A 25,589-nucleotide genomic window follows, 5' to 3' on the forward strand; every position below is an offset into this window, starting at 1 on the left:
GGTTTTGGTAGGTATGTTTATAAATATTTGACTCTTGTTAAATATTTATATTTTTCCTTCTGCATAAAAGTCAAAGTCATTGTAGAGGGTTGGTTTCAGAAAAAGGATCCTTATTTCTGATATCTATCCATGTCACTCCATGTCATTTAACTTAAATTAGCATGTAGGTTTGATCCAAATTTGCTTTTAAGAAAAGTGAATTTTAGTGTTCCCTTGTATGGAGACAAAATTAGTTTCTTGTTTTCCACCACACACACAAAAATTTTTTTTAATTGAGTAAGCTCCATGCCCAATATGGTGCTTGAATTCATGACCCTGAGATTGAGTCATATGATCTACTAAGCCAACCAGGTACCCCTCCACCACAAATTTTTTAAAATAGTTTGTTTAGGGTTCAGAAATGTCATTGGTGTCTATTTAGTGCAGCACTGTGTGATAGAACTTTCTACAATGATAGAATGTTCTGTATTTTTGCTGTCCAGTACAGTAGCCATTAGGCGTGTGCAGCTATATAGCACTTTAAATGTGGCCAGGGTACCTGAGAAAGTGAATTTTTAATGTATTTAATATTAATTTTATAATGTAGATACCCACATATAGCTAATGGCTTTCAGTATTGGACAACACAAACACAGCACAAATCATGGAAAAAACTTCAAGTTGGAAGCACAAAACTTGGGAAGAGGAAACCCCTGAGATTTGGGCTCTTAGTCCCATTCCCATTCCTGTTGTTCTTTATAAAAACATGAACAATAGCCAACACTAACACAGCATTTACCATATGCCAGGACACTGCTCTAAGTGCGTTACATGTATTAATTTATTTAAACTCACAATAATCCTATGAAGTTGGAAGCATTATTATTATTCCCTTTTACAAATAACTTGCCAGAAGACATAAGACTGGTAAATCCAGGCATTCTGTATAAGATACTCTTATTTAATCTGACACTCCATTTCTCCCTAAGTTACACACAGACACACATTCTGTCTCAACATGAATATCTCAAAATTTCCTGTTGCATTTTTATAAAGTCAACTCTCAGAAAACACTTTGAGAACATTAATGAATAATTTCACATATTGGAAATTAATTTTATCTTGAAAATATGGAGTGCTAAATAATGATTTTATGTTAAGTTATCCAAGTAATTTAATTATTACTCTTATGGCCTTTGAGCCTTGTTCATTATCACACGTGATGAGTCCATAGAGATCACCTATGTGAATTTTCTTTGGCAGTGGGAGAAATTGATACCCTCATTAGATATTGGCATGTCAGTTAGCCGACAAGTAATTATTGAGCTCTTCCTATCTGTTCAGCACTGCCGCTATAATCCATTAATTTGCTTTACTACATAACACACCTCCTCATAACTTAGAAGCTTAACACAGCAACTGTTTATCTAGCTCACAATTCTGTGGGCTTGCAAATAGGGCTGGGAACAGCAGGGTGGCTCTTCTGGTCATATCAGGGCTCATTTGTGTGACTCTAGTCAGCTGGGAGTTGATGGCCTCAATCACTTGTCTAGTGGTTGGCTTCCTTTTGGCTGGGGCAAGCAGGATAGTTGGGCCACATGTCTTTTATCCTCCAGAAAGCGAGCCCGGGTTTATTCACATGGTGGTGGTCACAGGGTTCCCAAGGCCAGCAAGAGTGGAGGCTGTAAGGCTTCTTGAGATCTAGGGTTAGAACGTGCACAAATGCATGTTTGCCATGTTCTTTTGCCCAAAGCAGGACACAGAGCCCAGCCAGGTTTGAGACATGTGAAAATAGATCTGACTTCTTGTAGAAAGGAACCATAAATAACATGGCTATTTTTATAATCCACTGTATACAATGAAGACCTTAATATATGGTCCCTCCATTATGGGACTTTTCAGCTTGACGGTTACAGTTTGTCTGCAAAATAGAGGTTTGTCTGTTGAACATTTTATGAAGGTTTGTGGTTGATGCCTCAAGGGCCTGAGCAAGAGAATGATTCTGACATCACTAACTTAAAACCTAAGGTAAAGGCCTGTACATATAGATAGTGATATGATGTGTGGTATGGGAATGAACAGTCAAGAAAGAATTCTTGAGACATTTCAGGTGCAAAAAATGTGGTTTTATTAAAACACAGAGGGACACCTGGGTGGCTCAGTGGGTTGAGTGTCTGGCTCCTGATTTCAGCTCAGGTTATCATTCCAGGGGCATGGGATCAAGCCCTACATTGGGTTCTGCACTGAATGTGGAACCTGCTTGCGCTCTCTCTCTCTCTTTCTCCTCTACCCCCACCTCTCCCTTTGCCCCTTCCCTGCTCGCTCTCTCTTAAATAAACAAATAAATAAATAAAGCATGGGGACAGAACCCATGGGCAGAGAGAGCTGCTTTGGTATTGGGAGGAGCGATTGATCATATACTTTGGGGTAGGTGGGTCGAGACAAATGAAGTTTCCACAAGGATTTTCATATGTTAAAGAAGACTTACAGGATCCTGGTGGTCTGGCTATTGTCAAGTAAAGGCTGCCTTTGCCTCTAGAAAATTATTAATATTAAGACAGTTGTGAGTTCCTGGAGGAATGTCATACTCTACCTGTCTTAAGTATTAGGCAATGGACAGCAAGTTGTAAGGAAATCTAATTTTATCTACATTTCCTTTTGCCTTAGTTCTCCACATCAGATAGGTCCATTAATAATGTACTTCTTATTTCACACCTGTAATGTTTTCTGTCATACCTGGAGATAAAGAAAGACAAGGAAGTCTTATCTCTCCTTCTAATAGTAGTTCTATACTGACTATGTATTAGAATTACCTGGAATTTTAAATAATATAAATCCCAAGAACCAACCCAAGTCAATTATATTAGACTCTCTAGGCAGTGGAACCTTGGCATTGTAGTTTTTGGGGTTTTTTGGGGGGTTTGTTTCTTTGTTTTTACAAGCTCTGCAAGTGATTCTAGAGTGCAGGCAAAGCTGAGAACCACTGCTGTATCCAGGTTTCTTCCAAAAGGTAGCACCCCACCCCTAACCCATATTAAACTCATATATACCAGCTTTCATTCTTTGTCCAGCTCTGAGTCAAAATTGTCTCTACCCTCTATGCCTTACAGAAGACTCTAGAACATATCTGGTGTTCATGGGGTATCATCTACTTGGGCAGATACTGTTGGGGAGTATCACCTTCTTGGGAAAAGAGGTTCTCAAAAGAGGTCTGCCATCCTCCTTTGCTTTGAAATAGGTTCTTCTTCCTGTCAAATGATGAGCTGCTGGAGATCTTGTCAGAGACCAAGGACCCCCTCCGCGTGCAACCACACTTGAAGAAGTGCTTCGAAGGAATTGCCAAGCTAGAGTTTACAGACAGCCTGGAGATTGTAGGCATGATCAGCTCAGAAAAAGAAACCATTCCATTCAAACAGAAAATCTACCCAGCTCAAGCCAAAGTAGCTCTCCTCTTACTTATTTTCATTCTTTTCTCCATAACAGAGCAATACAGAAAGAGGCAGGGAGCATATTGATAGGTTAAGCACTTGGACTTGAGTTCCATACTTCCTGGGTATGGAACACCTAGGTTCCACAGCTTAAGGACTGGGCAACTTTGGGAAATTGCTTAATCTTTCCGAGTCTCCATTTGCCCACCTCTAAGATGAGGGTTATATTGTAATCCACATGATGCACTGAATTTATGGAAGGATTTCAACCAAACTTTATGTGGAGGCAATAACAGGCATCAGACCCAAAAGCTGATGCTGTTCAGATCTCCATGATCAGAGCCCAGTTAAAAGTGATCTGGTCAGACAGCTTTCTGGGGCAGATGTCTTTAAAGGTCAATAAAACATTATGGAATTAATGCATTTTACTCAGGTTTGATACAAGTGTCTTTGTATAATAAGTAAGATGCAAATTACTCCCTCTTCTGCTGAATATGACAGCACCATAGAGTAGAAATAGACAAACACTCTTGGGCTGGCATTGTTAACCATTTTTGCCAGCCACACATATAAGCTGTAATAACCAAGTCACATTACCAAATAGATGTGAGCTAGCTCACAGGTGCCTGAAGTTACCTGAAATTCTAAAACTGAATAATTTTCTGCATATTTGAATTACCTATAGAGCTTTAAAAAAATGCAAATGCCCAGGTTGCATCCCATAACAAATCAAAACAGCTGGGAGTGTTAAGTCGGGTGTCCATATTTTTTAAGAATCTCCAAATGACTCCAGTGCACAGCAAAGTTTGGGAACCACTGGAGTAAGGCAAGAATTAGAACTGCTCGTTAGAAATAAGCAATTTGTTTTATGAACTGAAACATAAATGTGTCATTTGCTTCCTGGGAAGTTGTCTGTTTCAGAAAATTATGTGAAATGCGTGTCAAGAATCCCCCACTTCCCCTTTTATGTGATACATACTTCCTAGAATAAAAAATATAAATAAGTAAATAAATATAAAACACATAATTAAAGAATATTGGCTTGAAAAGGTGTCAGACCTTTGGCCTCCCTCCGGCCTTGGTCCAGAGAGAAAGCTTGGGTTTTGCCCATGATGCCTCCCTCTTGGCTTGGCTAACTCACTCCTTCTTTGTCTCACCCCACAGGGCATGGTGGAAAAGTGGCTCCAGCAGGTGGAGCAGATGATGCTTGCCAGTATGCAGGAGGTTATCAGACTTGGTATTGAAGCATATGTCCAGGTAAATGAGAATTGGGGTATACATGCCAAGGTGTTGGTACAGCAACCATAACTCTGGGAAGAGGGTTAAATGGATCAGTGCTAACCACCCCTCTGTCTTCTACCAAAACCCATGCTAATCCTGCTGGGTAACACCTGATCTCTCTGTGCCTCTGACTTCTTTCCTTGTAAATCTTGGGGGTGATGTACATATTTTTGATGAGACAGTAGCAGCTGGGACAAGACAGCTTCATTAGCTGGAACCCTCTGGCTGCTCCCTCCCAAGTCCTTTCTGTGAGACAAATTGATGGTAGGAGGTCTTTTTAGAGCACCTTCCAATTAAGTATTTCCCTTTCTAGGCTTTCAGTTTCCATTATACAAGCCCTGAACAGTACAACTCATTAAACTCCCAAAGCTTTAGGGGAAGCAGGTATGACCAAAGAAAGTCAAAAGAAAAAGAGCTGGTGGCAGTCACTATTGAGCGAGCTCCTAGCAAGATTAAATGTAGGCAGATAAGGTGTTTGTGATCCTTGATTTGGGAGCCTTTTCTCCTTACTTTTCAGTGCCCCACACCCATGACCCTTTCCATCAAATAAAAGAATATTCAATTAACACCTTCCCACTAAAGTACTGGGTAGTGGGGCACCTGGGTGCCTCAGTTGGTTAAGCGTCCAACTTCAGCTCAGGTCATGATCTCACAGTTCATGAGTTCAAGCCCCACATCGGGCTGTGTGCTGACAGCTTGGAGCTTGGAGCCTGGAGCTTGCTTCATATTCTGTGTCTCCTTCTCTCTCTGCCCCTTCCTTCTTTATGTTCTGTCTCTCTCTCAAAAAATAAATAAACATTAAAAAAAATTTTAAACACAGGGTACTAACCCTGCTGTCCCTGTTGGTAGTATTAAATTGTAAATGAAAGGCCATTCCTTTGTCCTATGATTTATTTTAAATAAAAAGTTAAGGAAAAATGGCTACCTGTATAAAATTATTTCATGCAATTGCATCTATATATAGCAAGAGTCAGCAAACATTTTCTGTAAAGTAAATGTTTTTATAGTGTTTTCAGCTCTGTGGGCCACACAAAAGCAGCCTTGGATGATAGGTAAACAATGGGTGTGGCTGTGTTACAATAAAACTTCATTTACAGAAACAGAAGTAAGGCCAGATTCAGCCCTCTGGCCTTAATTTGTAAGATCTCTAGTTTAAAAACAAGCTTGGGGGCGCCTGGGTGGCTTAGTCGGTTAAGCGTCCGACTTTCGCATAGGTCATGATCTTGCGGTTCGTGGGTTCGAGCCCCGCGTCGGGCTCTGTGCTGACTGCCAGCTCAGAGCCTGGAGCCTGTTTCAGTCTGTGACTCCCTCTCTCTCTGACCCTCCCCTGCTCACGCTGTCTCTCTCTCTCTCTCCTAGAAATAAATAAAAAACATTTAAAAAAAATAAAAAATAAAAACAAGTTTGAAGGGGGTACTGGGTATGGCTAAGGAAACTGACACAGCACTGCAATATTATATAGCCATCAAAAAGAGTAGGTATGAGGGGCGCCTGGGTGGCTTAGTCGGTTAAGTGTCCAACTTTCGCTTAGGTCATGATCTCATGGTTCGTGGGTTCGATCCCCGCGTCGGGCTCTGTGCTGACTGCCAGCTCAGAGCCTGGAGCCTGTTTCAGAGTCTGTGACTCCCTCTCTCTCTGACCCTCCCCTGCTCATGCTGTCTCTCTCTCTCTCTCTCCTAGAAATAAATAAAAACATTAAAATTAAAAAAAAGAGTAGGTATGAAAGCTCTCTAAACAGCACCTTGATTATAACTGTGTAAAATCCTTGTACTGGGAACTTAAGGGAAAAAAAACGAGTTGATGAGATTGTTGATTTTTTTTTTTCTCTCTCATAAAATTCAGAGAGGAATCCAGTAATCCCAGAGATGTAAAGCCTAGTAGCTTCTGAGGGCAGAGAAGGATTTTGTATTTGTTGAGGGGGTGAGGTGGTGGGGGATGTTTTTCAGACATTGGTTTAAGTCACACAAGATGAACTGACCCTACCACCTTCCCCGTTACACCTTTCCAGGTCCCTCGTAATCAGTGGGTCTTGCAGTGGCCTGGCCAGGTGGTTATCTGTGTCTCTTCCATCTTTTGGACCAAGGAGGTATCCCAAGCCCTGGTTGAAAAGACCCTACCAGTAAGTGAGCCTGTCATGAAGCTTGTAGAGGAGATGCAAACTCGATTAGGATTTGAATGACATATACTTAAAGTAGCCCTATTTTCTAAACAACAACAAGAGAAAAATCACAGCATCCAACTGTGACATCGGAGAAACCAGAGTTCTCATGGGGACAGTGGGACGGAGAACTTGGAATTGGGGCTGTCCTGGAGTTCTGTAGTGTAACACCTATCACGATCCTTCCCAGACAAAAATTCTAGGCCATAACCTTCTAAGTTTTTACCAGTCTTTACTTCCAGGGCAAAATTTTCATCAACAGAGACCTCTTCTTCCTGGGCCAAAATACCACCTGGTCCTGTTTTTCCCTTCTCCTCCACTGTTACCACTTCTTGCCACCTGCAGTTCAACACAAGCACACCTACAGCTCTTTGTTCAGCTTTCTTTTAAGATCAAGAATGCTCAAGGGTGCCTTGTCCTTAGATTCAGACATGCATATTTCCAGTTAACTCCTTCTGTTGAGGCCAGTGCTTGAGAACTCAAGACCTGAATGGACTTGGGGGGTGCCTGGGTGGCTCAGTCAGTTAAGCATCCAACTCTTAATTTCAGATCAGGTCACGGTTCATGGCTTCAAGCCCCGTGTTGGGCTCTGCACTGACAGCACAGAGCCTACTTGTGATTCTCTCTCTCTAACTCTCTCTCTCCCCACCACACACATGTACATTGTCTTTCTCTTTTAAAAAAATAAATAAATAAATGTTAAAAAAAAAAAAAAAAAAGACCTGGCTGGGCTTGGGTTCAGATCCTATACTTTCCCTTGTTAGTCATGTGACCATGGGCAGGTTACTTAACCTGAGTCCCAGTCTCTTGGCTCTACAGTGTGTCACATGTTGTAGTGTATACCATGTTGTAGTATAACATTATACTCTGCTGTGGGAGAGTTAAATGAGATGCTAACAAATGAGTCAGTACTAGAGCCCAGGCTATGAATCCCACAGGGCAGAGGCTATGTCTGATTTGTTCACTGTTGTATCTCCAAGGGTTACTGCAATGCTGAGCACATAGTAGGTGCTAAATATTTATTGAACAAATGAATGTAACTCCATTCCCAACTTTTTTTTTTTTTTTTACTATGGTATAGTTTCCCATGCTTGTCTCATCAGACTTTCTATTATTCCCCTGTCGATGATTGGCTACAGACCAGAAAATATTTCAATTTATTGTATTTTGCTTTATACCTTAAAATTAGAACATTAGTATTTGACCAGGGTTCAAATTTCTACAGATTACAGGTTGATAATTCCTACAAATATACTTTATACTTGCAGACTGCTTTCATGTATTTCATTTGAAACTTTTGAAGCACTAAAAAATTCTGATTTCTGTGACTGCATCTCTGTGTCCCAGTTTTCCTACGTGTAAAAGGAGACTGCTTCCCATCTCACATCAATGTCCTGGAGTACATGTACGCCGAATGATGTGGCTCAGCATCCTAAAGGAAGCATGTGTTGGTACAGGATCCCATCCATCCATCCATCTATCCATCCACTGTTCCTTTAACAATTATTTGTCTGACATCTACTCTGTGCTGAAATGATGCTACTAGGCAGAGGAATTAGAAGTGAATGAGAGAGACATGGTCCCTGTCTTCATGGATTTACAGTCTGTGGGGGAGATAAAAAGTCTCTTCAATAGGAATGTGATAAGGAAAGCACAGGGATCCAGGAAGCATGGGAAGGAAGGAGAGAAGAGAGAGGTTAGGATTAGAGATGATTTCCCAGGAAAATGGTGTCTAAGAGGAGACCTAAAATATAAACAGAGATTAGCCAAGCAAAGGACAGGAGAAAAGTGTTCCAGAGAGAGAAAGAGAGAGAGAGCGCTGAATGTGCAAAAGTCTGAAGATGAAAAATGTGGTGCATTCCAGAAACTGAAGACATTTTAGCCCAGAATAGTTGAGGAATGAGTGTGGTTAAGAAAGATGTGGGGAGGAGTGCCTGACTGGCTCAGTTGGCAGAGCATGGGACCCATGATCTCGAGGTTGTGAGTTTGAGCCCCACATTGAGTGTAGAGATTACTTAAAAATAAAATCTTAAAAAAAAAAAAAAAAGATAAAAGATGCATCGCCAAGAGATTTCCAGACTCACAGCAAGGGCAATGAGGAGGCATTGAAAAGGCTTTCTTGTGGGGCGCCTGGTCAGCTCAGTCGGTTAACCTTCTGACTTCAGCTCAGGTCATGATCTCACGGTTCATGAGTTCTAGCCCCGCATCTGGCTCTATGCTGACAGCTCAAAGCCTGGAGCCTGCTTCAGGGGCGCCTGGTCAGCTCAGTCAGTTAAGCTTCCGACTTCAGCTCAGGTCATGATCTCACGGTTCATGAGTTCTAGCCCCGCATCTGGCTCTATGCTGACAGCTCAGAGCCTGGAGCCTGCTTCAGATGCTATTTCTCCCTCTCTATACTCCTTCTCTACTTTCTCTCTCTCTCTCTCTCTCTCTCTCTCTGTCTCTCTGTCTCAAAACTAAATAAACATTAAAAAAATTTTTAAAGGCTTTTTTTTTTTTGCTGTGTGTCTGGTACCTCATTAATAATAATAACAACCATCAGTATTTACTGGATGCTATATTGACTGTGCCAAGGGCTTCGCTATTTCATTTAATCTTCAAAACAGCTCCAAGAGATAGCTGAAATTATCTAGACTCAACAGAACAAGGGACTGAGACTCAGTGGGTTACTCTATTTTGCCCAGAACTGGATAGCTAAGAAGTGGGGAAGGTGAGATGTGAAACTAAGGTGGTCTCACTTTTTTCCTCTTTAAAATTTATTTCTATTTTTAAAAATCTTTATTTCAAAGTAATGTCAGACTTACAAATAATATTGCAAAAATAATTCAAAGAGTTCTCATATCCAGATTCCAATATTAACATCTTAAATAGACACAGTATTATCCAAATCAGGAAACCAACATTGATGCAAGATGCATTCTTATCTAATCCATAGACCTTTTATTTATTTTTTTATTTTATGATTTATTGTTTGCTTATTTTTTGAGAGAGAGAATGTAAGCAGAAGAGGGGCAGAGAGAGGGAGAGAGAGAATCCCAAGAAGGCTTTACACTGTCAGTACAGAGCTTGATCCAGGGCTCGATCCCCAGGACCACAAGATTATGACCTGAACCAAAACCAAGAGTCGGATGTCCAACCAACTGAGCCACCAAGGCACCCCTAATCTATAGACCTTTTAAACTGGCTAATATAAATGTAGCCATTTGTCCCACTTATATGTTTTTGTCTGATTCAGGATCTGTTCCAGGATCATGGTTTATATACATTTACTTTTAACATCTCCCATGTCTCCTTTAATCTGAAAAAGTTTCAAATTTTTTTGTTAAATCTGATTTACTGCATAATTTATATACAGTAAAATTCACCCTTTTTACTGTACATTTCTGAGTTTCAACACATACAGTTGTGTAACCATCATCACAGTCAAGATATAGAACAGTTGCATGCCACCCAAAAGTACCCTCACTCCCTTTGTAGCAATTCCTTCCCTCTTCCATGCCTCTGGCAACTACCAAGCTGTTGTCTGCTCCTGTATTTTGTCTTTTCCACAATATCCTAACAATAAAATCAAAGTATCTGGCATTTCCAATTTGACTTCTTTCAGTTAGCATAATGCATTTGAAATTTGCCTCGAGCTTAATTAAGGAAAGGTTACTGGAGGGATGGCTTGGGCCATAGGCTGATGGATGGTGCCATTCCCCAAGAGGGCGTTACAGAGGAGAATCCACCTTAACCAGATGTCTCCTCCTCTGCCCCTGCCAGGATTTTCTGAAAAAGAGCAACCATCAGATCGCACAGATTGTCCAGCTGGTTCGAGGGAAGCTGAGCAGCGGGGCTCGACTCACCCTTGGGGCCCTCACAGTCATCGATGTCCACGGTGAGCAAGGAGGCTTCCCTGGCATTGCTGACTGTCCAGGAGTAGCAGCCACGGTTACTGCTCTCCATTTTACTGGATGGAGTGATTCAGGGTCTCCTTTCCTGTTAGGGAGAGGCTTCTCCAACTGTGAGTAAGGTGAGGGGGTAAGAAGTCAGGGCTTCTGTGAATCTCCAGCTCATTTTCCCCTCCCGTCGCCACCCCTTATTTCCAGGGAACCTCTAAGCAGGGCTCTCCCTGAGACCGTGATGGCCAAAGCCATCTCTAAGATTCACCAACTTGGAACAATTTCTTGAGGCTGACCATACCTAATATTTTTGAACACCCACCAGGTGCAAGGTTTTGTGCTCAGTGCTTGACGTATATTATCTCATTTTTATACACACTTCACAGATTAAGAATCTGAGGCTTAGAGAGTTAAATAACTCACCAGAGAGGCATACAGCTACTAAGTAGCAGAAGCTGTTTTGTAATATGATGTAATTGATTTAATGGTAATTCTGTGTCTGTCTGATTCCAAACCCAAGAGACTGGAAATGGGCAGTGTATGCAGGGAGAGAACGGGTAAGAGATAATGCCTTCCAGAACTTCCTTTAAAAAAAAGAAAAAAAAGGAGAGGAGGAGAAGAAAGAACTGGGGTCTTTATATAAAACAAACCACCCCCTCACCCTCACTCCATCACCGCCAAGGAATCTAGGGCTGGACTAGCTGGTTGCCTGGAAACAGTGTCTGTCTTGTTCATACACCCAGCTTCCTACTGGCATTTTGTGGCATCTTGTTCTCCTTAAGGTTGATGCTCATTTCTATCTAATTTCGCTTGGATAGACAAGCATGAAATCAGGGAGAGAGATGGGAGAATGTGAACTTCATCTGGTACGAGTAATAAGAGCACATGTGGTTACTGCACAGGGTTCCTCAGAGAGGTTGTGTTCACACATAAGCACATAAACACTCAGGCATGCACACATGCACGCACACACACACACACACACACACACACACACTGCATCACACAGGCATCCCCAACCCAGTCCCCTTGAGATTCATCTTCCTCTTGAGTCTCTCACGGAGACCCCTGTTCCTGCTACTACTCTGTAGTTTGTCTGAAGAACCTGGAGGGAATTAAATTCCTCAGGAAGGATGTAAGAGTTGTTGGTGTAATCTTCAGGGAGTCTTCTCTGGAGGGTTTTGGATTTTACTGTCATGAGGAAGACTTCTCTTCACAGAGGGGCAGTAGACTTACAGAAGCATCCCTTTGCAAAGTGATGTTTCTGAGATACTAAATTCAGGTTGCTGTCCTAGTTATGAGATCTCAATAGCCCTCATCCACGCATTCTGTAAAAAATAATGATTCTCATAAACCTTTGTTTATTCTTCAGCTTCAGGGCTCCCATTACTGTGAGAAAATTAAATTAGGCTCATAATCCTATGAGAGAAAGAAGGAAACCCAGAAGTGTATCTCCCATCTGGTTTCTCAGGCCCCCAGATGGAGAGACTATATCTAACTATGGGTTCAGGGGACCCCTTCCCTTGCCAACTGCATCAAGCCAAGCTGATTGTGTTCTCCTAGGATATCCTAGAAGCCTGGAACAAGGCCAAAAGGCCCATACTGGGGATTTGACAGCATTTGGGGTTACTACTTACTGCAAATCTCTCTGGGTCAGTCCCTGAGAGATTTAGGAATGATAACCGTAGCTAATATTTACATGATCTTTTCTTTTTTTTTTTTTCTTTCTTTCATCTATCTGTGTCTGCATATATGCCTGGATATATATTTATATATGTACACATGTATGTGTACATATGTGTGTATATACATGTTTGTATATACAGTTGACCCTTGAGCAACATGGGTTTGAACTGCATGGGTCCACATACAAGCAAATTTTTTCAATAAATACAATACAGTACTGTAAATGTATTTTCTCTTCCTAATGATTTTCATAATAATATTCTTCTAGCTTTATTGTAAGAATACAGTGTATAATGCATATAACTTACAAAATATGTGTTAATTGACTGTTTTCTATAAGGTTTCTAGTCAACAGTAGGCTATTAGTAATTAGATTATTAATATTCGAAAGTTTATGCAGATTTTTGACTGTACAGTGGGTAGGCACCCCAACCCCACGTTGTTCAAGGATAAACTGTATATACAGTTAATCTTCCTAATAACATTATACTAACCCTAGAGGGTAGATACTATGTTATCCCCATTTTACAGATTATCCAACTCAAGAGAGGTTGAGTAAGTTGCCCAAAGTCCTGTAGTTGGTTAATGGCAGAACCAGAATTTGGGTCCAGGCAGTCAAAGTACACACTTTTAATGCCTCTCCTGTACTGTCGGAGAGAAGACAGCATAGCATGTTCTCTGCCAGGCTTCTTGGGAGAAGCAAAGTCCAGCTGCTGAAAGATTTTGCTGCCTGTAGGTTAGGGATGGGCAGGGATGCTAGTTGAACCTGAAACTGTTTGGAATGTAAAGGGTGGCCTGGAAAATGTCCTCAGACATCCTGAGCAGTCTCTGGACATACGAGTATGCTGATGGCTCTGCATCTGTGTGTTTCCATGTCTGCATCTATCCCAATAGCTCGTGATGTGGTAGCCAAGTTATCTGAGGATAATATCTGTGATCTGAATGATTTCCAGTGGATCTCCCAGCTGCGTTACTACTGGGATTCAAAGGATGTACAGGTGCAGATGATCACCACAGAAGTCTTGTATGGCTATGAATACCTGGGGAACTCCCCCCGGCTGGTGATTACACCTCTCACTGACCGCTGCTACAGGTAACCTCTGGGCCCCCCAAGACCTGAAAGATGAATAGAATTCCAGAAGGAAAACCTTCTGAAGAAGAAGGTGTGGAGCATCTTGAGTGTGTGACCTTTACCCTCTATATTTCATATTCTCAGATTGTAGAATTTTGCTTTTAATGATCATGGTCCCACAGTGGGTGTGGGAATTAGGCCTTAGGCCAGAAATAAGAACCCAGTAGGAGTCCTAATGCAAATTAATGTGGCCAAACCAACAAGCAGAATGTTGATGCCTGTTCTTAAAAATGCTGCAGTACTGGGGTGCCTGGGTGACTCAGTCAGTTGAACATCCAACTCTTGATTTCAGCTCAGGTCATGATCTCATGGTTTGTGGGATGGGGCTCTATATCAGGCTCTGCACTAACAGTGCGAAGCCTGCTTGGGGTTCTCTCTCTCCCTCTCTTTCCCTCTCTCTGTACCCCTCCCCTGCATGCTCTCTCTCTTTCTCAATAATGAACTTTAAAAAAGTTCCACAGTATTTAAGTAGAAAACTCTCCAGTGGCAGGAATCAAGATGGTGCCTGGAGATTCCATGGGTAAAAGATACAAAAGGGGCCAGGGGAAGGATTCAGGGAAGGAGTCTCCAAGCTCAGCCAACCAGTCTGATGGCGAGACATAGTCATTCTGTGCTCAGCAAAGTGCTTTGCCACTTTCCTTGGTATTCATAACATTAGAAATCTGAACTCTGGGAATGTGTCAACTTTGTGATATTTAGATTTTCTTTGATTTCGTATATTCCTTAAAGTGAAATTTTTTAAATTAAAAAGATAATTGCTGAGCATTTTCTCCTTTGAAAGTCTTCAAACACCTGTTTTCTGTGTTCTGTGATTTTTGTTCTTCATTCATTTTTTTCATCTATTCAGTAGTCATTGCTGAAAGTCTCCTGTGCCCCGTGCATGACCTCAAGAAACCCTCAATCTAATGGGGTCAGGGGGGAGAGGTATACTCAGATGATTATAAGATGGTGTGTTAACTGAAACTGTAGAAGCTCATACAAGGGGCAGTAGAGCCACACTTAACACATCATTAATTTCTAACATTTATTTTGCCCCTACTATATCAAACTGAATCAAATACAGGTCCTGAACTGAAGAGTTCATAATCTGTTGGGAGAAATAGATTTATTTTCACCACTCCATTAGCAGTGGTGATCTTTGGTGTGTGGAGTTTATGAATTTTTTTTTACTTTTATTTGATTCATTTATGTATGTATTCGTGTATCCATTCAATCATTCATTCAAACAAATGTTTATGGGTGCCACCCAGGCTCTAAGATTACAGTACTGAGTAAAACAGAATTTTTTACAATGATGATATCCTGGTCATATAATTAGGGAAAAAATTTAAAGCCATTTGTATGAATCAAAGCAAAATAAAGCAAAAGTCAGTTTCTTCCCTGTCTCTTAGGACTTGGGCACCAAATTCTTATTTTCTTCCCTTAGGACACTGATGGGGGCTTTGAAGTTGAACCTTGGGGGAGCCCCAGAGGGGCCAGCTGGCACAGGCAAGACAGAAACCACCAAAGATCTGGCCAAAGCTTTGGCCAAGCAGGTAGGGAAATGCTGTCTATTCTCACCCTCTCTTCCTATCCCTCTCTGGACTCCTGTCCAGTGAAGTTGGCATTAAGTTCAAGATGGTTTAGGGTGAGGGAGGCAGAGTTGGGCCCCAGCTCCTTCAGTGGAGCAGGAAGAGAGGAGCCACACCCCTGTTTTATGGTGCAGAGTAATTCAGATATGAGGGAACCCACCTCTAATGCTGCCCACTTTCTCCCTCTCTAGTGTGTGGTCTTCAACTGCTCAGATGGTCTGGATTACAAAGCCATGGGGAAGTTCTTCAAGGGACTGGCCCAGGCCGGAGCATGGGCCTGCTTTGATGAGTTCAACAGGATTGAGGTAATGCTGCAGTGGGACTACAGAGCAGGGATTGGACATGCATGGGCCTTTATCTGGGCTCTTAGATCCTCAGTGATAGGGACCTATGTCCCCTCTAAGACTACTGCACAGAGTAAGTACTCAATGAACTAAACAAAAACAGTCCCAAGGAGACAAAGTGTGTCTTTTATATACATGTGGATCCTCAGAATATTCATTCCTTCACTCCCTCATTAAAAAATTTATTGAGCAACTGGTATATGTCAGATTCTCTGAAATTGTTCATGACACAAAGATGAGTAAGAAATGATTTTGCCCTCTGAGTGTTAGAATTTAGCAAAGGAAAATAAAAATTAAGTGAAACACATAGAATATGATAGAAGTCTGTGGTAGTGGTACAAAAGAGGCATCACAAAAGAGAAGGGGTGATTAGTTTTATTTGGGTGGGGAATTTAGGTCAGGAAAGGTAAACATGCCGTGGGAACCAATAACCACTGAATACATACTGTGGGTCAAGCATTATGCTAGGTGCTGGAACAGAGAGAAAATACTGTGGAAACTAGTAAAACACACACACACACACGTCATTTTTCTTTACCAATATCCCAAATCATGCTTCTGATTTTGAAGGTGAAGCTCTGGTTCTCAGGTGAATAGGTTTTTTCACTGGTAAGTGAAGGGGACTCTGGCAGAGTCGGGTGGTGGCTGTCAGAGCAGGAGCTCACATAAGCCTGCTATTCTCACCCTAGGTAGAAGTGCTATCTGTGGTGGCTCAGCAGATTCTCAGCATTCAACAAGCCATTATCCGGAAGCTAAAGACATTCATCTTTGAAGGCACCGAGCTCTCTCTGAACCCAACCTGTGCTGTCTTCATCACCATGAACCCTGGGTATGCAGGCAGGGCTGAGCTGCCAGATAACCTCAAGGTAAACATGAGCATGTATAAATTCTAGGTGTATTTTATGGTGTAGAAACCTCTGGAGGTAACAGAGAATCTCATAGAGAAGGTAAATAATGGGTGACATTGTTCAGCTGTGAGAGTTAATATTAAGTGGAGCAACAATGATAGTAAGTTAGGTCCCAGAACCCAACTATTACCCCAATAAGGTCTCATGGGGGAAGGGCATATATCCATAATGAACAGTGGCAATTAGAAGACAATGAACAGTAGAACAAGAGTCACTATTCCTGTTGTCTCTAGAGGGCCAATGAGAAGAACCAGCTGGGCATGGTAGGGACTCTGATGAATGCCCCCTCTAGAGGGAGCAGCCCTTACTTAACCCTCAGCCTGCTGTTGCCAAACAGAAATTGTCAGAACTTCTCATTTTTCAGTAAAAACCAGACATTTGGATTTTTTCATGTAATCTGATTGTGTGATCCTGGGTAAATGCAAAAAAAAAAAAAAAAAAAAACACNAACGAAAACATCTCATAAGACAGCATTAAAGGTAGACACAGAGGGCTTTGGTAAACCTAGGCTGAACCACATGGAGCTCCCTTTTATTACCAGGCTAGTTAAACCAAAGTGATGTCTGTACCAAAACAGGCTGTTCCAATCAACTGCAGAGGACAAGATTATATATGTCCCCAGTGCCTACTGCTGACCTGGCCTACGTTGCAACCATGGCAATAGCTACTGGTCTTGCTGCTAGTGGAGAAGGCAGGTGCCTCTGAAAGGAAAGAGTCAACCGGGCCATCTTCAAGGGAATAGGCTTTAGATCCTGCTCTCGTGGGAGGAAAAACTCAAAGTCCAAGAAGGCTGGATCTTCTACGGGAATGGACCCTAGCACCCCAACTGTGTGAAAAGAGGGACCAGAGAGAGACTTTCAGGCCTGCTTCTTTATGGATTTTCTTCTACATTATTAATTCCATCTCAAGTAGAAGACACAAGAGAGACCAGCCAAACCCACATGAGTACTTCACGTGCCAGAAACGCATCTGATTAGTGCTCTGCAATCTTATTCAGACACTTCTCCCCTCTGCCTCCCAAATGGAAAAGAGTCAGGGAGGTAGTTAGCAATGGCTCCTCCCCTCTAGGCCAGCATAGGCCAGTGAGCACCAAAGTAGAATTTGGACCCGCATTTCTCATGTTTACCACCCAATCATTGTAATCTCCCCACTCCCTGCCACACCCCTCCCAGCCAACAACCCTGTCAAATCTGCATAAGCAGCTTTCATGAGACAGTGTAGTATAGAGGAATCACCAGGGGAGTGTCAGGAAGCCTGGGTTCTAGTCCTGACTCTACTTCTAACTAACTAACTGAACTTCTGTGAGATCTAAGGTAGTAACAATAGCTGATATTTATTGAATACTCACTATGTGCCACACAACTTTCTAAGCACTTCACTCATATAATATCATTTGTTCTCATGAGACCAATACAGTTGTTGGCCCATTTTGAGGTGAAATAATTAGAGAGATTACATTACTTGCCTGCAGCCAGTAGGCAGCAGTGCAAGCACTCAGCTCAGTATCTGTCTGACGTCAAGATTCTTAGGATAAATATTGGTGCCACATTCCTAAATCACTTCTTCTGTCCTTATTGAACACAGGAAGGGTCTGACAGCTGAACAGTGCTCAACTGGCATAGGGGAATGAGGTGGTGTTAGAACCAGCACCTAAGGCCTTCCACATAACCATTGAGGGACCCAGTGTGACAACATGGACATGGACAGGGCCAGGGGGGAGGTTAGCTGGGCAGTGGTTCTGCCCAAAAAAGATGGTCCCTCGGCATCGACCTATCCTTCTTTTCTTTCCTTGATTTCACTGGAACGGTGTGAATGACTTTGCCGCTTCTCTTTGTATCTGTAAATATACCTTCTCCAACCTGTATGTGTTCAGGTTCTCAGTACCCATTTCTTTCCTTTTCTTTTTTCTTTTCTTTCTTTTTTGGCTATTTGTTTTCTAGGCCCTATTCCGGACAGTTGCCATGATGGTGCCAGATTATGCCCTCATTGGGGAAATCTCCCTCTATTCCATGGGGTTTTTGGACTCCAGAAGGTATGTTTTATTGACTTTCCAGTAGGTTCTAAAGGTCCCAAAAGAGTGCCTTTTGTGTGGTGGATTCAAGGTAGGTTGCCCAATGGAAGAAAAGAGATATAGCTCTCTGGTTGATCTGACAGCAACGTAACCCTGGCTTTGGTCCTGACCAAGAAATTGTCCAAATTCCCAAGAAAGCGCCTCCTCTCTCTTTATACATACCTGGACTTCTTTAAAGAAATCAACAACTCATCTCCTCTTTATCCCAACCCTGTCTACACACACACACACACACACACACACACACACACACACACACACACAGCTTAAGGCAAGACTTTAAAACATGAAGTTATTCCAAGATCGAAGAGGAAATTTTTAATATAATTTAGAATTAACATTGTTAACAGCATAACATTTATTGACCTAATTTTTTTAATGTTTATTTTATTTTTGAGAAAGAGAAACACACACACACACACACACACACACACACACACACAGAATGAGAGTGGGGGAGAGGCAGAGAGAAAGGGACACAAAATCTGAAGCAGACTTCAGGCCCTGAGCTGTCAGCACAGAGGCCAACATGGGGCTCAGACTCACAAACTGTGAGATCATGGCCTGAGCCGAAGTCAGACACTTAACTTACTGAGCCACCTAGGCACCCCCATTTATTGACTTTAAAAAGTAAAGCATGGGGGTGCCTGGGTGGCTCAGTCGGTTGAGTGTCCAACTTCGGCTCAGGTCATGATCTGACGGTTCATGGGTTCGAGCCCTACGTCAGGCTCTGTGCTGACAGCCAGCTCAGAGCCTGGAGGCTGTTTCGGATTCTTTGTCTCCCTCTCTCTCTGACCTTCCCTTGTTCATGCTGTCTCTCTCTCTCAGAAATAAATAAGACATTTAAAAAAATAAAGCATGAATATGGAAAAAAATAGTTATGTTATAGAAGTGAAAAAAGCAAGTTTCTTCTGAGTGACCCTGAGTCCCATTCTCCAGGGATTAACATTGTTGATAGCTTGATCATTTCTTGCAAAATGTTGTTTGTGCATGTGTGTGTATGTGTGTGTGCTCATACATTCATGTATATACATAAAAAAAAACATATACCCATACAATTTCTTGTATAGTAGGTTTTATATACATGTGTGTGCTTGCTCTTTTTCCTCCTAACTTTGAAAGAAAACACTTCCTTACCTCATCATGGTAACTGTTTAAAGGACTTTAAATGATGGGGCTTCTCTATCAAGTCCATGAGCAGGTCTGGTTCCTGAAGGACAGGGCACAGGGATGTTGGGAATGTCTGCTGAGCAGAAGCTGGTCCTCTCTCGTGGTCTGCAGAACTGTTTCTGCCCTCCTAGTCTCGCCCAGAAGATTGTTGCAACCTACCGCCTGTGCTCAGAGCAGCTATCCTCACAGCATCATTATGATTACGGCATGCGCGCGGTCAAGTCTGTGCTCACTGCCGCTGGCAATTTGAAGCTCAAATACCCTGAGGAGAATGAGAGTGTCCTGTTGCTCCGGGCCTTGCTTGATGTCAATCTGGCCAAGTTCTTGGCTCAAGATGTCCCTCTGTTTCAGGTATGCAGTGCTTTGGGACCTTGGCCAAGTGCTGGGACTCAGTTTCTGAAGATGAACTATTTCTCTGGCACCCTCTCCATCTCCAGCCAGCACCCCCACCACCAGACACCCTCACCCAAATGTTAGATAATGTGATAGCACTATCCCTATCTAGTTCTTGATTTAAAAGATTTTTAATGTTTTTATTATTTGTTTTTGTGAGGTAGTGGGAGGGTTAGAGAGAGAGAAAGACACAGAATCCCAAGCAGGCTCCAGGCTCAGAGCTGGTAGCACAGATCCCAACATGGGGCTCAAACTCATGAACCTTGAGATCATGACCTTAGCCCAAGTTGGATGCCCAACTGACTGAGCCACACAGGCACCCCTAGTTTTTTACTTTAATAAAAACGGTTTCACTGATAGAATAATATCTGCCATTGGTTTGGGGTACTTTTTTTTTTTTTAACCAAACATAGTTTTCTTTTGTAATTATTCTAATGCCTCTCCTCCTTATCAAGCTGTGAGCTCCATAAAGACAGAAATTGACTATCTTCTTCATTCCTAATATAATAACTGGAAGATAATACAGGCTTATTCAATATTTGAGGCCTAAAAATTATTTGGGAGGGAAATCATATTTTACAGATAGTGTTGGAATTTGTAACTGGATGAGTTTTGGCATAGAAAATTGAGGTTTGGAATTTTACAAAGACTTCTGTCTGTGAATCTCATTTTCAGAAAATGTCAAGGAAAATATTTAGAAAACCCCTGACAATTCACCCTTTTCATCTTCTCTCGAATTCTTGTTAACAGGGAATTATATCAGATTTGTTTCCTGGAGTTGTTCTTCCAAAGCCAGACTATGAAGTTTTTATGGAAGTGCTGAATGAGAACATCAAAAAGATGAAACTCCAGCCGGTACCTTGGTTTATTGGGAAGATTATCCAGGTTGGTTCCCTGTATCTGTATGAGAGTGTACATGTTTTACTATTCACTGAAGTCAGGAATTAGAATTATGGTTTATTGGAACAGAGTGATGGCAATCAGAGATGCCAGAATAGAAATGGAAGTGCCTTCAGGTCTCATTTCCAGGAGTTAAAGTTAAAATGCAATGTTTTTCCTCTGACCATCTTCCTTGGGGTTCTTTTTTTTTTAAATTTTGGAGACGAAACTAAACCTTTGCGGGCACTGGGCTTGAACTAGTCAGGACTTTGTCAGATTTCAGTGGTAGAACCCAACTCAAACTGCCTTAGTCAACAGAAGGGAGCCTATTCACTTACCTAAGTTGAGGAGCCAGTTGTGTGTTGGCCTCAGGCACAGCAGGATCCAGGAAACTTTCTCTTCATTTCTGGACTCTGTCTCTGAGTTAAAACTTCACTCTCAGTTGGGTTCCCAGCAGCCTCAGACGTAGATTGTCCCAGGTTCAAGCCCAGAAGGAAAAGGAGCATTGCTCTCCAAATGGCTTCAGTAAAGGTCTCCGGATTAACTTTAAATTGTGCTGGTAAAGAACCACCCTGGAACCCTGGGATCAATTACAAGGAAGATCATTTATATTTTACGGCATGGGCTTGGCTTAGAAAATACCTTTTATCTGTTGAGAGTTCTAATTAAGTCAGAACTGCATTTAGGCCTCCAAAAAAGAAGTTTCTAATTTAAGTGCAATGTGCTAAAGTGACCACTGTTTCCTTTTCCCCTTTAAAAGCAAACAGAGGAGTGCTTGGGTGGCTCAGTTGGTTGAGCATCAGACTCTTGATTTCATCTCAGGTCCTGATCTCACGGTATGGTTCATGAGATCAAGCACCGAGTCAGGCTCTGCACTGACAGCGAGGAGCCTGCTTGGGATTCTCTCTTTCCCCCTCTCTCTCCCCCTCCCCAGCTCACACACACACACACACACACACACACACACACACTCTCTCTCTCTCTCTCTCTCTCCTTTTTTAAAAAAATTTTTAAAAATGTTTGTTTATTCCTGAAAGAGAGAGATAGAGCATGAGCAGGGGAGAGGCAGAGAGAGAGATGCACAGAATCTGAAACAAGCTCCAGGCTTGGAGCTGTCAGCACAGAGCCCAATGCGGGGCTTGAACTCATGAGCCTTGAGATCATGACCTGAGCCGAAGTAGGACCTTTAACCAATTGAGCCACCCAGGTGCCCCCCTCTCTCTCTTAAAATAAATAAACATCAAAAAATTAAAAAATAGAAGCAAATAGAAATGGCCTAATGAAAAAAAATTGAGGCATTAAAATTAGACCTCCATAGGGCGTCTGGGTGGCTCAGTGGGTTAAGCATCTTACTTCGGCTCAGGTCATGATCTTACAGTTTGTGGGTTCAAGCCCCATGTGGGGCTCTGTGCTGACAGCTTAGAGCCTGGAGCCTGCTTCAGGTCCTGTGTCTCCCTCTCCCTCTGCCCCTCCCACTGCTTGTGTGCTCTGTGTCTCTCTGTGTCTCAAAAATAAACAAATGTTAAAAAAAAAATTAGACAGCCATGTGTCCAAATCCTGGCTCTACCACTGATGAGTGTGGGTAAGTTACGGAACCTCTCTGGGGCTCAGAATTCCTACCACTAGAAGCTGGTAAATGATCCCCAAGTGCATTAAATGAAATAATTTGGGTAAGTCACTAACTTGATGCTTAACCCATAGGTAAGCAAATAGTAGGTCCCATTCCTTAAATATATGAGGCACACACATATATTTATCCCAAAGATATTTAAACTATAGATCATAAAAAGGACCACGGTTCACCAGAGGTAGAAGTGACTACGGGAATCTCCTTTTAGTCTTTTGTCCCTCACTGACATCTGACTGACTTGCTGCTCTGGGAGGTTTGCAATGATTAACTGTTTATATGATGTCTCTTCCCAGATCTACGAGATGATGCTGGTAAGACATGGCTATATGATTGTCGGAGACCCCATGGGTGGCAAGACCTGTGCTTATAAAGTGTTGGCTGCAGCTCTGGGTGATTTATACGCAGGTAAATCTCACATCCCTGGCTTCCCAGGAGCACAGAACTTCACAGTCAGTTGGCTGGCTCCATGGAGATAATGCCAGGCTATTAGTTTTGCCATCCCTGGATTGTGACATCAGAGCCAGAAATAGAACATGGCACACAGATGTCTGCAGGCAGAAAATAAAGGGGGGTTGTGGGAGCTTCTAACAGGATTTTTACGTGCCTGTCATTAAGTGCAGGAATTTTCTCAGATTTCTCAAATGCTGAATAGTGGCTTCTCCAAAGGTTCCCAGTGCGAGAGAAACTCCTACCACTGTCCTAAACAAATTATTTTAAAAAGCCAATTATTGCATGGTTTCTTTTCTTCTCCTTTTTTCCTTTTATCCCTTTTTTCCTTTGCTTCCCTTTCCCCTTTTTTCTCCTACCTACCTTACTACCTTCCTTCTTTCCTTCCCTCCCTCCTTCCCTTCTTTGCCTACTTCCTTTCATTTAATGTAGGACATAAGACCTCAGACTTTTGAATCAGACCCAGACCTTGGACCAGTGACTAAACTTCTCTTAGCCTCTGTTTTCTCAGCTGTAACATTGGATTGTTGTGCAAATTCAATGAGATTATGCAGGAAAGTAACCCAGCGTAGCTCTGCTCAACAAATGAAAGCTATGTTTATTGCCAGAGAAAGAGTTTTGGGTTTTTTTCTTTTATAAAATGTAAGCCTGTGGTTTTGAAAAGCATTGCCTTGTATTTACACAGTTCCTTCCAGTACTTCATTTTAACATGTTTTTTCTTTTTTCAAAAAAATTTTTTATGTTTATTTGGGAGAGACAGAGACAGAGAGTATGAACTGGAGAGGGGCACAGAGAAGGAGAGAGGGGACCCTAAGCAGGCTCTGCACTGTCAGCCCAGAGCCCTCATGACCCTAGCTGAAATCAAGAGTCAGCCACTTAAATGACTGAGCCACCCAGGTGACCCTAATGTATTTTTTCTAATAATATTTGATGATTGAGTTGCTGTTGGATTTTTGAGGCTTTTGTTTTGGGGACTAACTTGGCCCTAGTAGCTAATTAGGGCATTTTAAACTTCATATTTTGGTCATTTGAAGACAGTCTAGGAAACTAAATGAGAACAGAGGTGACCCTATCATTTTTGCCTTGGGATTCTGCAGAAATGGTACTTAATTTAGCTTGTGGCTCAAGTGTTCCAACTTTTCCTTACTTTGAAGGATCATATAAAAGTGTGATTATTTTCTGTTACTGAATTTATCTGATGTGCCATCTATCAGCTTGTGTATTCAAGTTAGTACCCTTATGGTGTGAATTTCTCAGGGGACACTTGCTGAGCAGCTAAAGAAGAGGTATTAGGGCTAAACTAGACCTTCAGATAGAGAAAAGAAAAGTAGTCGATGTTTTCCAGAATCGTTTACATGTCTGCTGTTCCTTCATTTCAAGTCAAAGCCAAGGTTCTTAGGGTAGCTATGAGAGCCAGGTATATAAAGACACTTGATAATTGTGGCCCTCTCTTCCTTACTGCTCGAGTTCATTTAGGCCCAAGCAGATTTCTTTATATCTGATCAGCACATATGCCGTGTTTGAAATGAGACTCCGTAGAAACTTTGGTGAGAAACTAATGGGCATAATAACCTAATAATTTAAGCCATTGCCCATCCAGATATCCTAATCTTTATAAGGATTGAGTGCAGATAAGAACTCTGCTTGGATGGCATATTCATAAAGTTTGGTTGGTCTTTGAGATGACATTATCTCTTGTCTAATGTTCTGGTCTCTCCAGACCCTTTGTAACTCATATTGGACCTTCTTGCCCAGCCCAACAGATGGAAGAATTTGCTGTGGAGTATATGATCATCAACCCCAAGGCCATCACCATGGGGCAGCTCTATGGGTGCTTTGATCAAGTGAGCCATGAATGGACAGATGGTGTCCTCGCCAATACTTTCCGGGAACAAGCGTCTTCAATGTCTGATGAACGCAAGTGGATTATATTTGATGGGCCAGTAGATGCTGTTTGGATCGAAAATATGAACACAGTTCTGGATGACAATAAAAAGGTACCTACTAACTCTCATATCACTTTTTTGTAGGTAGTTTATGAATTCTCTTCAAGTGAGTAATTGACCAAAACTACATAATGCATACATCTATTACACTAAGAATAAATGCCCCACAAGAAAGTAAGTTTATGAATTATGCTTTTATTTATACTTGTAGTGGGTAAGCTCTGTGTGTTTAGGGATAATGTTGCATCATGGCTAAAAGCCTTGGTGTTGACATCATATTGGACCACTAGCTCTACAACTGAGCTTTTATACTGGGAAAGTCACATAACTTCTCTGAATCTCAATTTCCTCATTTGTAAAAAGGTAGTAATAAAATAGGGATATTGTCAATTAAGTAAGATAGCACAAACATAATCCTGATACATGGAATGTGTTTGGTTATCCATTACGATATAGTTAAAGACCTAAAACATTTACTTTGCTCATGATACTGTGGATTAGAAATTTTGGAAGGAGTCAACTGGGTTCAGCTAATCATTGTGGTGTCAGCTAGGGCAGCCATGGCTGGAGGATCCACAACCAAGGTGGCTTCCTTACTCAGTGTCTGGGGGCTCATTCCTCCTTGGCCTGCCTGCCTCTCTCTCTCTCTCTCTCTCTCTCTCTCTCTCTCTCTCTCTCTCTCTCT

General features: G+C 41.9%; 1 protein-coding gene across 1 annotated transcript in view; it reads left to right on the plus strand.

The window, feature by feature from the left end:
• The window catches only part of DNAH3 (dynein axonemal heavy chain 3), a 165,782-nt gene that overhangs the window by 60,801 nt on the left and 79,392 nt on the right, over positions 1 to 25,589 (plus strand). The window contains exons 24-36 of the mRNA XM_077760528.1: positions 3,218 to 3,419; positions 4,572 to 4,664; positions 6,697 to 6,807; positions 10,609 to 10,723; positions 13,308 to 13,506; positions 14,972 to 15,080; positions 15,308 to 15,421; positions 16,150 to 16,326; positions 18,309 to 18,400; positions 19,741 to 19,960; positions 20,753 to 20,887; positions 22,805 to 22,916; positions 24,714 to 24,955. Coding sequence (XP_077616654.1) covers positions 3,218 to 3,419; positions 4,572 to 4,664; positions 6,697 to 6,807; positions 10,609 to 10,723; positions 13,308 to 13,506; positions 14,972 to 15,080; positions 15,308 to 15,421; positions 16,150 to 16,326; positions 18,309 to 18,400; positions 19,741 to 19,960; positions 20,753 to 20,887; positions 22,805 to 22,916; positions 24,714 to 24,955 — 1,921 coding nt within the window. The remainder of the gene's footprint in view (positions 1 to 3,217; positions 3,420 to 4,571; positions 4,665 to 6,696; positions 6,808 to 10,608; positions 10,724 to 13,307; positions 13,507 to 14,971; positions 15,081 to 15,307; positions 15,422 to 16,149; positions 16,327 to 18,308; positions 18,401 to 19,740; positions 19,961 to 20,752; positions 20,888 to 22,804; positions 22,917 to 24,713; positions 24,956 to 25,589) is intronic.

This window comes from Crocuta crocuta, unplaced genomic scaffold (assembly GCF_008692635.1).
Source record: "Crocuta crocuta isolate KB4526 unplaced genomic scaffold, BGI_CrCroc_1.0 scaffold73, whole genome shotgun sequence".
NCBI lineage: Eukaryota > Metazoa > Chordata > Mammalia > Carnivora > Hyaenidae > Crocuta > Crocuta crocuta.